We start from the raw sequence: 13371 nt of genomic DNA on the forward strand, positions 1-13371 counted from the left end.
GACCCATGCTGGACCTTTTTGCGACACGCTTCAACAGGAAACTGGAAGTGTTCTGTTCAGTGGTTCCAGATCCTTTAGCATTGGCAGAGGACGCATTCCAACATCCCTGGGACAACCTGGAGGTGCATGCCTTCCCCCCGTTTTGTTTGATCCGGCAGTTTCTGAATAGGCTGATGAGTTCACAGGGTCTCGGGATGTCTTTGGTAGCCCCTCTGTGGCCTCAGGTGGAATGGTTTCCAGATCTGCTGTCATCGTTGTCAGAGGTTCCGAAGGAGATTCCCCCTTGGCGACATCTTCTGTGTCAGCCCCATGCAGAAAGGTTCCACCAGTCAGTAGAATCCCTGTCTCTTCACGGTTGGAGGCTATCAAGTATCTCTCCGAGCGAGAGGCTTTTCTCAGAGAACAGCTGGGCACATGTCCAGCAGTCTTAGAAAGTCGACCTCTGTAGTTTACCAAGGCAAATGGGCGATCTACTGTGATTGGTTTCGTAAACAGGGTTTTTCTCCACTCGCGACCTCTATTCAGCGAATAGCAGACTTTTTAACCTTCCTCAGAGACGAGAAACGTTTGTCTGTTTCTGCTAGTAGAGGCTACAGGGCGGCACTGAGTTGGTGTTACGCCTTAAGGGTATCGACATCTCTTCCTGGGAACTTTCCCTGCTAGTTAAGGGGTCTGAGCAATCGAGTTCTCCTAGAGAGCTCTAGCCTCCAACATGGGATGTTTCCTTGGTTCTCAAGAGCTTCACTAAGGGTCCATATGAACCTTTGCGTCGCTCATTTGACAGGAACCTGACGCTCAAGACAGTTTTCCTTCTGGCTTTGGCATCTTCCAAGAGGGTAGGAGAGCTCCTCGGTCTGAGTTATGAGGTGAAGCACACCAGGGGTTGGGGGTCGATGTCCTTTGAATTTGTCCCGGAATTTGTGGCCAAGACCCAAAATCCCTCGGTGCATGATTACAGGTTCACTTCGTTTTCCATTCCATCACTGACTGACTTTGTGGGTAGTGATGCTCAAGAGCCTTTGTTGTGCCCTGTCCGGGCCCTGCGTTGCTATCTTAAAAGGACTTGGCACCTTAGACCAGGCTGCTCAGACTTTTTGTTAGCAAAGAAAGAGGTGTCTAAGAATACTATCTCTTTTTGGATACGGGAAGCCATCAGGCAGACATGCTTGACTCTTGATGATTCCACCACCACGTCTTTGCTGATTCCACCACCATGTCTGTGCAGGCTAAAGCGCATGACATTAGAGGTATTGGTCCCTCTGGCTTTCAAAAAGAACTTGGCTGTACATAGAGTGCTGATCGCTGGTACTTGGTTATGCCAGTCCATGTTCACGTTTTCCGTGGGTCCTATGGTGGCTGCCCAACAGGTTGTGTAACTCATAGTTTCCCTTAACAGGGCACCTTTGTATCTTACCTGAGATGATTGTGTGGATGAGAGAATGATTGAGTTGGCTGGTCTCCTTCTTTCTCTTGTACCTTTCCTTCTTCCTTCAGGCGGTTTAAGGAATAGACACGTCATTTGCTGGACTGATCTGATACAGATGAGTAAGGTAGTCATACTGGTAGTGTGGTCGTGCAATATACAAATATCTTACCCGCTACAAATATCTTGCCCGCTATTTGGTAGCATATGCTCCACTCCTTGGCAAGGAGGAGTTGGGAGTAATACAAACCCTGGTGTCTTGGTTTATGGACAGTCAAAGTTTCTCTGGTTCCCTTTACAGTGGTTATCCCATATACCATTGTACATCACTCAGGTTCTGAGTGGTTAGATATAAATTTATCTAGCTTCTCAGCAGGCTTCAGTCCCTCTCCGAGAACCATTTCTTTTGAGAGCTGGACTGGTGGGTAGGCCCCCAGCCGGTCTAGGATGTCTTATACCTCCCTCCAAGTATGAGTCTATCCTATTGTCAAGACCAAAGGCTTGTTCGCATATGAACAAATGACAGATTTTCTAAGACAATTTGTATTTTTCATAGCTACTTACCTGAGGTCTTAACATTATACTGCCCACCTCTAGCCGCCCCCCTATTTGTTAAGTCATCCTGAGTTGGGAAAGACTGATGTGTTGTCGTAGGTGAATGGTCTTCGACCATTCTTCACCCGATCTACGCATGCGTTGCCAGATATCACAAGATTCCTTGCTTTCATCTGCTTTTTAACCAGATCCAGCTAGGCGCTAGAAATTATCCTATTGTTAAGACCTCAGGTTTGTAGCTATGAAAAATACAAATTGTCTTAGAAAATTTGTCATTTTACTGCAAAACCATGAGGGAGAACAGTGATATCTCTTCCGAGGAATATGTTCTTTCTGAGGAAGAGTATGATAGTGGTGACGAGTTCTCAAGTGATGAAATAAGTGATAATGACATGGAAGAACGAGGGGTAGAAGGTGGGTTAACATATGTTACGAACATATTAGAGGACCATTGTCCAACAATGTTGCCACACTTTCGTGACGTTTTTTTCAAGGATAAATCGAGCGCTTGGGGATGCACTTTTCCGTTTCCTTACGTCTAGGGAGGGCATATAAATATTATTATAATAGTATATATATATATAGATATATATATATATATATATATATGTATATATATATATATGTATATGTATATTTATGCTAACATGATGAATTCTCTTTGTTCATGGGCTAATGAAAGAGCTGCATTATGTTTTCAAGAAAATCCCCAGAAAAAAGGGAAAATTCATGGGTTGATATGGTGAGAAGTAAAAGTCATTGTTATATACTATATATGTGTAGTATGTGTGTATACATAAATATGTACACATGTGTATGTGACTTCACAATCATTTCCATTAATATATAAAGCAGAATAGATGTTAGTATATAACCTTTTCTTTCAGGGTTAAACGGACTCTAGGGTAAGTTAGGAAAATGCGGGATGCGGCATCTAGCCGATTATGCTTCATGCGGTACTGAAGGGCTTAAATTCCTTGAATTTCTGGTGTTCTCAGAGTGATTTGGTTTTTTGTGATTTCCAAACACTCTTGCAACGGGTATTCCTGATAATTATTGCAATAATCGGGAGTCTTGCCGATCGTGTGGATCCCTTGGTTTCGCAGGCACTCTGCCGAGTGCTTGGCTTTATCATGTTGCCAAGCACCAGGGTGAGACAAGACTCACCTGATTATTGTCTTGCAAGAGTCGGGTTTTCTCGCCGAGCGTGGGAATTCCTAGGAATTATAGCGCTTGCTGAGCGCTCACTATCACAAGTGCTTGGATAGCAAGACGAGCCTTTACCAGTACAGATGAGTTTGCTCTTCAGTCTGGTTTGAAGTTATGCAGAGCTTGGAGAGCTTGGTACTGCATGCAACACCTAGGTGAATGGTCAAGTACCATCCTCGTGTCTTGGGCCTTAGGGTCCGAATATGTAAGACAACAGACCCAGGAACCCTCTTTATTCTTCTTGGATCTTTGCCCTTGAAGAAGAACAGTTAATTGGGAAGAAGTGATAGTTCTTTGCTGACAATTATTGCTCGTAATTATATGTAGTGGTGATCTGTTCTTGATCAGTGCGGTCCTTTGCCATGACATAGCACCCTCCCTTCCCGTGTTGCAGTGAGTTTTCACAGGGGTCTTTGCCATCTTTCGCTTCCTCACCTCCCTCTTTGAAGGCTTTCACGGCCTAAGAAGAGGAAGGTAACTCTCTGCCACATTATTTGAAAACTAGTACTGTATATTATTTTACCATAAAATGTAGTAATACCTTTAAAGATATACTTATACATACACTTCTAGCCCAAACAGAGGGCGAGAGTTACCACACTGACATACGTATCTCGTGTGGCAAAAAGAGTGTGTGAAATGGATAGATTATTGTATTTATATAAAATACTATCACACATGAATTTTGAAATTAGTTATATTGTTATTATTATTATGGGAAAATATTAATAAACATACACATGTACCATAGAAATTCTCTCATCTCAGTAAAAGAGAGAGAGAGAGAGAATTTACATGATCTTGAGTGGGCAACACACTCCCCCTCCTGTCACATTACTTGATATATTTGACAGCTGTTGGACCCCAGCCATCTCATCTTGGCTACCTGGAGTTCAAAGACAAGATGCAGGTAAAATGGATTTTCTTTCATTCTTACATAATTTTTTTATTTATAAACTAAAGTCTTGCTAATTCACTTTAGTATTTTCTTTAATGAATTGATATTATTGCTGTTTACATTAATGTTGATATTTGAAAATTAGTAAATCATTAATTTATCATACAAAAAACATACATCTCTGTAAGAGAGAGAGAGAGTGAAATGGAAAGATTATCATAGTATTTCTGTAAAATACTTTCACATATGATTTTTGTAATTACAGTTATTATTATTATTATTATTATTATTATTATTATTATTATTATTATTATTATTATTATTATTATCATCATCATTTGAAAATATTAATAAACATATACATATGTGTACAATAAAAATCTCTCATCTCAGTAAAAGAGAGAGAGAGAGAACACACTCCCTCCCCTCCCACATTACTTGATATATTTGACAGCTGTTGGACCTGGAGTTTAAAAGAAAGATGTGAAGACTGGGATTTCCTTCATTCTTGCATAATTTTTTAAATTTATAAACTAAAATTTTACTAATTCACTGTAGTATTTTCTTTAACGAATTAATTGCTCTTTACATTAATATTAGTATTTGAAAATTAAATCATTTATTTATCTTACAAAAAACATACATCTCTGTAAGAGAGAGAGAGAGAATTATTATTGTTATTATGTGATATCATTTAATGTTGTTAAACTTACTAATACAGTATTGATCAATTTTAATATTTTAAAATTAGTAAATCATTTTTGTATCATAGAAATGTATTTAGGCATGAAAATAACATCAAAATACTACACTAATTAGTGATTATTTATCGTCGGAAAACCCTACGAATAGGCGAATTTCCCGCATATAATGGGTAGATATGGTCCAGAGAGAAATCCGCAAATCTGGAGAACGCGAATACGAGGGGCCCACTGTATCCCCAAAATGTAGTGTCTCAGGAGCCCCAGGAGTTCAACACAAGTTCGTTCTCTGTCCCTGGTTCCAAGGGTGCTGCTCATGGAACCGGGGCTGTGTTGGGTATTCATGTATAAGTCTCCGAGGGTACAACCTCCAAGGAGGGTCATACACCCACAGTCAGTGATAGGTAGTCTTCTCTCAGTCATGACAGTGGGGCAGGGCAAGAGAAGGGACCGAGCCGCGTTGGTGGCTCGGACCCACCTATGAAAGCCAGGAATAGCTATTCTTCAGGTGGCAAGATCGATGTCGCTGTCCCTCGGGACAAGGCATCTGAAGGAGATAGGAGGAGGTTCTCTGTGTAGTCATTCATGAGGTTCAACACGGAGAAGTTAGATGCATAGCAAGACGTTGTAGAAAATGAATGCTTCCTTTGACAGAGTGAGAACACCACAAGTTCATTGAAGAGTGGGCAAGAACAGTCAATCCTCCTCTCTCTCTCTCTCTCTCTCTCTCCTCTCTCGCTCTCTCTATCTCTCCTCTCGTCTCTCTCTCTCTCTCTCTCTCTCTCTCTCCCTGTTTTCCTGGACTACACCGGCATGAACAAGGGATTAAGAGGAATCCTATGGAGTCTACTCCCCAGAGTTCGAATCCAAGAGACTATGTTATCGGTTCTATCGTAGGATCTTACCAAACATAAATCTATCTGTTTATTCTTGTCTCACAAGTGAAGAAGAATTTGGCTGGAGCGTGATTTGCAGGAACTTACAAATATACTAATATATTCTCCTCGCGACATGCATCTGTCATCAGTTGGACCGACAGAGTACTATTAGGCACATATCCGTAATTTAATTGTTCTGTTATGTGACCGAGCTGAATATTACCTTTTCTTAATTAGCATAAAATTCAGGACAGCCTTTCGGGCCTCCTAAGAGTTTCTGGTTTCGATTTTGAGATGATTAGTGGTATTGTTTGCCAACACCACCACAACATTTGCATTGTCACTGAACAAGAGGGTTTCTTTCCCTCCCATTTCCATTAAAGTGCAGATGCTCAAGTGTATCTTTTTGCGCTCGATGGTTCTAAGCCAGACGCATTCCAAACATGAAATGCACTACCAGGAAACTCGATATAGGCAGTCCCTGGCTTACAACTTTCCAAGGTTATAATGCTTTTCAGTTCTATTCATCAGAAATTATTTCCAGGTTTACAACATGTTCCAGGTGACAACACTTACGACACTGATCTGACAGAAGAAATTACTTCCAAAAGGCAAAATAATCAATATTTGAAGGTTTTTTATGTAAAAATGCTGTTTGTATACTGTTTTCAATACACACAAAACTTTAAAAGTAAGTTTTTCATATGATTTTTTACGATTTTCGATGATGTTCCGGTTTACAACGATTCCCAGCTTACAATGCGTCTTAAGAGCGGATCGTAAACTGGGGCCTGTCTGTATAAGGAGACAAGCGAGGGGCAGAGTACTGCCTTCTCTCCGAGATTCTGTTCGTCTTAGTATTGTTTCTCCTCTATCGATGGTTAACTACCAATTTGGATCTCTCTGCCCAGCCATCACAGACTTAGGTCTCTGGTTGGCTTGGAATTCTTGCATAAGGCCCATGTCTTGTGCTCCACATTTGCAGTTGCGAGAATTTTCAGAGAGAGATCTATCTCATTAGAATCATTATCATCGTTCTGTTACCCCACAATAAAACAGACGTCTATAGTCTTCTGTTCCATGGCACCTGCAAATCAGCCGCTGCGATAATGCAGAATGATTTTCTTCAGACAATTTGAGTTTTGTCTTCTAATACTATACATTTTCTAATTTGTAAAGTGTTCAATTATTCTTTGTTCACCCCGAATTTAAAATGAATAACGGAAGACTTCGCTTGTTCCCCGCCTGACTATCTCTGTTTCCAGAGTAGATAGAAAATTGCTCCCTGATCCAACCCATAAGAAGCAGTTCTTCATGCAGTACAATCCCTGTATTTTCATTACTGAAAGACTCCGCCTTCATTGCAAGCACCGACTTTTGCTGTGCAGCAATAAAATAACGGATTAACTTTTTCAGTCCTCTATAAAACACCAGGGATTAGAGCTGTCTTCGCTGGTTGGTGTCATCAACAGGACTTTTTCTATTATGATTCAGAATCATGAGAGTTCACTTCTCTCCGATTGAACTGTGAAGATGTAGGTCCACATTTACCTTAGTCATTTACTAAGTAGTATTGTTTCTCCGTAGTTGAGATTCAACTAACTGATGAGAAACTTCTCGTTTTGCCATCACAGGGACCTCAGTCTCTAAAAGGCATTTGACTCTCGTTTAATGTGCACTACCTCGTGAGAATATCTCATCTCTCAACATCGTTGGCAAACAAGATAGATGATTTCCATAGATCGTTCTCAACATCACCCTTCAAAAGGCGGGTGTCATGCCGTGACTACATCTTGGATGTACCGTCATTCTGCATGTCTTGACAAGTTCGAATCCTTCACAATCTTCTGCGCTTTGGATTTGTTTTGGTTGATCCAGATCAGTCATTAACTGTGTCTTATTGGTGTGTTGCTGTACCTACAAGGGATTTCCTGATGAATGGCGTAAAGCTATAATTATTCCTATCTCCAAACCTGGAAAAGATCCAAGTGATGCAAATAACTACAGACCAATTTCTCTAACAAGTTGCTTGTGCAAGTTACTAGAAAAAATGGTTAATGCTCGATTAACATGGCACATTCGAGAAAATAAAATCTTGACTCCCACTCAATTTGGGTCACAGTGCAACAGATCTATGTTAGATTCTCTCTCTAACCTCGAAGACCATATACGAAGAGGATTTGAGCGAAAGCAAATAACTGTAGCAGTCTTTTTTGACATCGAAAAGGCTTATGATACTACCTGGAGGTACCCTATATTAAAAACTTTACAAAATAACAACATTCGTGGACTTTACCACCACAGGTTATCCAAAACTTTTTAACAAATCGTAGCTTTCAAGTGAGAATCGATGATGTATTATCGAGAACATTTCCACTTGAAAATGGTGTTCCACAGAGAAGTGTCCTTAGTGGCACACTGTTTACCCTGGCAATTAATGATATTAATAAAAATCTACCCACTGGAATTAAAAAAAAGCAACCTTTACATGGATGATTTTGCCATATATTATTCAGCCTCTCGTATTAAACATGCAGAACCAACCTCATTAATAAAAGTATTATAAAAATAAATGAATGGACCTCCTCTGTAGGATTTAAGTTATCCATACATAAGACTCAAGCAGTAGTATTTTATAAAGATAAAAAGATGGATGAATGATGAAGTAATAGATTTAAAAATCAGAAATCATAGTATACCAATTAGACAAACTGCAAAATTTTTAGGTTTAGTGTTGATACTCACTTAAACTGGAAACCTCACATAACATACTTGAAATCAAATGTAAAAAAGCATTAAATCTAATTAGAAAATTATCAAACACTAATTGGGGAGCCGATAGACAAACCCTTACATTACTGTACAAAGCAACAGTCCTATCTATTAATTGATTACTGTAGCGAAGTATATGGCTCGGCGTCAGACGCAGCACTGAAAACGTTGGACCAGTTCATAATGAGGGCCTTAGAATATGTTCAGGAGCCTTTAAATCATCACCGACCTCTTCCTTACAGGTTGAATGTGGTGAACTACCTCTCTCTCTCCATAGAGAGGCTTGTTATAATGAAGAGTGCTCTGAGAATTAGGACAAGCGATTCTCCAACAAAAAAATTATTTGAACTCAGAGATATTTTTATAAACAATCATCCAACCCCCCCTTTTCCAATTAGAGCTAGAAGACTGTTTGAGTCACTAAATGTGAATATACAAATTCCTCCAGTAGTAAAATTACCTCCGCCTTGGACAATGAATAAAATGAAAACTTGCACACAATTAAAATATTTATCAAAAAAATACTTATTTACGCCATCACACCATAGACAAGATACAATAGAACATATGAACCGAAAAGGTCCACATTATGCAATATTCACAGATGGATCTAAATCGGAACATGGAGTGGGATATGCTGCAGTGTCCCAGGACAAATCATACCAATTCTCTCTTCCTAATACAGCTTCAATATTCACAGCAGAACTTTGCGCAATAGGCCTCGGCCATAAAAATAATTAAAGAAACATCACTCAATAATGTGATTTTTAGTGACTCGAGAAGTGCCATAGAAGCCATCCAGAGTTACAAACCAAAAAATAATATAGTACAACAAATTAAATTATCACTTCATAAATTAGATATTATTGGGAAAAAAAGTAGAAATATGTTGGATCCCTGCCCATGTAGGGATCAAAAGAAATGAAGAGGCTGACAAAGCAGCCAAAGAAAGAAGCAATTCAAATGACAAGCTCAAGTGTGAATCTCCCAATGAGTGATTATGTAACATACATAAAGTGGGTATTTTAAGGAAATGGCAACATATTTGGAATGAAGAGTCGGAAAATAACAAATTAAAGCAAATAAAACCTGATGTTGGAAAATGGAGTTCATCATATCAGAGAGAGAGACATGAACAAGTAATTCTGACACGTCTCCGTATAGGCCATACCCGTCTGACACATGGACACTTAATGAGCAGCCCGCACGACTCTGCTCCAGAGTGTTCGGAGTGCAAGGAGTTGGTAACAGTCAGACATGTCTTGTGCGAGTGTCCAAAGTATGACCAGCAGAGACTGTCAACTTTTGGAAATAAGACAATAAAGAAATTTTGTCAGAATATTTTACATTTTCGGTAGTTCCGATTTTGACTTTTTTGAGGAACTGCAATTTAATTGATAAAATATAAAACATTGGTGTTTTTTAGTGAATTTTAAAACATTCAAAAAAAGTTAAAACTAATTCTAAATTTTAATATAGCGTTTTAGTATATGTAAGGGAACATGAGTAAAAGTATTTATTGTCTGTGTGTTCTAGTATAAAGCATTTGCCATGGTGCAATTTATTTATTTATCCTGAATGACCAACTTGGTCCCAGCTCTGACCTAAGAGCTAGACCTGGCATTTTATCTAATCCTTCGGGCCAGCCCTAGGAGAGCTGAAAATCAGCTCAGTGGTCTGGTTAAACTACTTTTATAATAATAATAATAATACAAGGGATTGATGCCCTTCATTGAGTATCAATACCTTTATTCACCACTGACTTTCAATGCAGAAGTGTCTAATGATACGTCTTCCTTCAATTCTTATGAGATCGTGAGAAACTCCTTTGCAGTTGGATACGTCCATTGCTTGTGAGCAGTGCCATTGGCTGGGTATTTTTCATAACTCCAAAGAATGTTGGACCGAGAGATAGCTGAAGTCTCATTCCGACCATATTTATATCTTTCTTCTTTCGGGTCTCTGCCCACAGGTCCTTGGATCAGTGGTGGATGCTTGCAAGTTTTGTTTTCTTACCCGGCTCCTTCAAGAGGTCAAGTTGCATCTCGCCTATGGTGTGCTATTCTAGAGGTAAGAAGGATGCGAGAGTGACTGGCTTCTGCACCTTCCCCTCCTCCTTCTACCCCTCTTCCTTCAGGTTGAGGATAGGACTTGAACTTGCACTTGCTGGTTGGGTTTTTGATGTGGTAAGCTTGCGCATTGAGTTTCCTTTGTATTTTTCTTATCAGAATCTTAGAAGCAATCCCACTCTTTCCTACAAGAAGGGGAGGAAGGAGACTGGCAATAATGCAAACCCTTCCCTGAACTTTGTATTAATACTTTCGACTCTAAATATTCTTCCCTCCCTTTTTTGGATGAGTTAGGATTCCTAACTCACTTTGAAAAGGCCCAGAAGTCTGACTCTTCATCATGCAGCTCCTCCTCGCTCGTAACACCAGGAGGATTAGCCCAGGTGTGCTGAACTCAAGTCAGTTCTACAGGCTCACTCACATTCCTCCCACCAATCAATTAGTCTTCCTAATGTAAAGGACTGAGGGTTTGTATATCGTGTAGGAACAAATCACAATTTTTTTAAAGTAAATTGTATTTATCCTAACACTACAAACCTGAGGTGCTTTACATTAATGCTCACCTCGTGCTACCCCTCAATCTGAAACCTGGGCAGAAAGGCAAAGTGGATTGTTTACATCCGGGCAGGTGGGCCTACCCTCCTACTAGACAATAGTTACTGGCTAACCACCTTGTTCAAGAATTTAACAGTTGTATATCAGCCTATGTTGAAAGTAATTCCTAATGTAAAGGATGTAAGGTTTGTATAGTTATGAAAAATACAATTTACTTTAAAAGATTGAGATATTTATCTTTTGAGTTATAGAAGTAACTGCCTCTTCCTCTTGCAAGGGGAGGAGGGGGAGGCTCTGACAGTCAGACAAAGACAAACCTACTGCTTATATTTGCCATACTATCTTCAACTTTCAGATTCATCCTAGCTTGTTTTTCTTTTGAGGTTGCATTCCCTACCTCATTCAAATAAAGCTCAGAAGTCTGATGATTGATCACGTAGTTCCCATACTCTTTTACACATTGGACCCACCTCATCACCACCCCCCGTCAGTCTGATACCCTTGGGACTCCCCATCCAACTGAATGGTAGTTAAACTTCCTAACTACCTTGTTCAAAAGCCTAGTGGCTGTTTTCCAGCTTCGCTGAAAGTAATTCTTAATATAAAGGACCTCAGGTTTGTATTGTAAGGAAAAATACAATTTGCCTTGAAAAATTGTCATAAATTGTTGATATTTTGCTGTGTTTACATTAAGTTTTTTTGAAAATTAGTAAATAATTTTTTAATCATATTTTTTATGAGTTAGCAAAACCAGCTACATTGTTTTAGCTTAGGTGCAATTGAAATAGTTCCAGTCTGCATTCGTAGACTTGCAAAGTATTCCTGTGTAGTGTGGTGAATTTAATTTCCTCTTGACCTGCTTTTTCACAATAAAACAATTAAATTTCGCCTACAGATTACTTTTCCTTTGGACTTAATTCTTTGACAAAGATGGAATACATGCTAAATGTATGCATTTACACGTATCTGAACCTGAATACACAATAAATTTGGAGTAATATTCCACTGAAAAATTCAGATAGGTGAATCTGCAAGTATTTGGGTGTCAGCTGTGTTTTATAACTAACTTCTGAGAGAGGCAGATATTTAAAAATTAATTTTATCATAAAAACTTCAATTTTTGTTTTAGGTTGATGATGAGACTTTTGAAGAAGTGTATAAGACAACAAGAAGAAACATCCCAATGTTATTTGTTCGTGGGGATGGAGTGATTCTGGTTGCCCCCCCAATGAGGGGTGGTGGTATATAGGCAAAAATAAACAATATTAAATATCTTATACAGTATGTATATGCATATTGAGTTTCTTTATATTATTATTATATATATAAGTCCTTAATGATGCTATTGTACATATGTACAATTATCATGACTGAAAATAAGTAATTTTGGGTTGATTTCATCCTAGCTTTTGAAAATCATCATGATCATGGAATAACAGTAATATTTCATTTGCTGAAATACAGAAATAATAAAATATTGATAATTTATAGTGAGTATTTAATTTAAACCTTTCCAAGACCTACTACTGTATAGTAAATGTGTAAACCATTGCAATAGTGAACTGAAAATATAATTTTACAAAACTTATTTAGCCACATTTACTGATATTTGTCAACTGAGTAAAAATTATAACATTGCAATGTGGCTGAATTGTGGACCTTGATTAGAAATGAACAGTTAGGTAAATGACTTATCTTTTTTATTGCGGTGTCTTACCAAGCAATTATACAGCTGTAGGTTCCCTGCACGGCACACCAAAATTGAAACTTCGCAGTGGCGCCGGCATTGCTGACGTAGGTGACAGGATCTCCCCCCACCCGGGAGAGGAACAGGTACGACAGACCAGATGTAGACATTTCGTTCTGTGTCGGCTTCTGGTGAACCTCAGTGGTTGGTGCAGACTTTTCTTCATTGCTTTAGATGGTTATTCCTTCCATATTTGGTGAAGTACTCAATTTCATGTTTTGTTGATTGTGGCTAATTAGCTAGTTAGCATTTCTCCAATTTTTGTGGCTGACTGTAGTCCATCAGGAGTTAGGTTCTGTGCCAGTGGGTGCAGAACTAGGTTAGTAAAGCAAATATATTTGCACCATAAGTGCATTAAATGTAGGGGTTTCAAGTGTACTCAGGAATCTACTTGTGAGGAATGTAGGGATTGGAGTAAGTAGCAATGGAAAGTTTTGTCTCTCTCTGATTAAGTTATCAAGGATAGGAAGAGGAAGGCAGCTCTTGGAGCTGAAAGTAAAGCTAGTGTAACCTCTACTGTTTCTCCTATTGAAGTACCCGTTCCTATTCCTTCTCCTGCTCCTT

The 13371-nt window shown here is 39.0% G+C and overlaps 1 protein-coding gene across 2 annotated transcripts in view; it reads left to right on the forward strand.

Moving 5' to 3' along the window:
• Positions 1–12550, forward strand: part of LOC135215676 (U6 snRNA-associated Sm-like protein LSm3) — a 204179-nt gene extending 191629 nt beyond the window's left edge. For both annotated transcript variants that reach the window (XM_064250621.1, XM_064250620.1), the window contains exon 3: positions 12190–12550. In XM_064250621.1, coding sequence (XP_064106691.1) covers positions 12190–12309 — 120 coding nt within the window. In that variant the 3' untranslated portion in view covers positions 12310–12550. The remainder of the gene's footprint in view (positions 1–12189) is intronic.
• Positions 12551–13371: the final 821 nt, after the last annotated feature.

Source organism: Macrobrachium nipponense, chromosome 5 (genome assembly GCF_015104395.2).
Source record: "Macrobrachium nipponense isolate FS-2020 chromosome 5, ASM1510439v2, whole genome shotgun sequence".
Lineage (NCBI taxonomy): Eukaryota > Metazoa > Arthropoda > Malacostraca > Decapoda > Palaemonidae > Macrobrachium > Macrobrachium nipponense.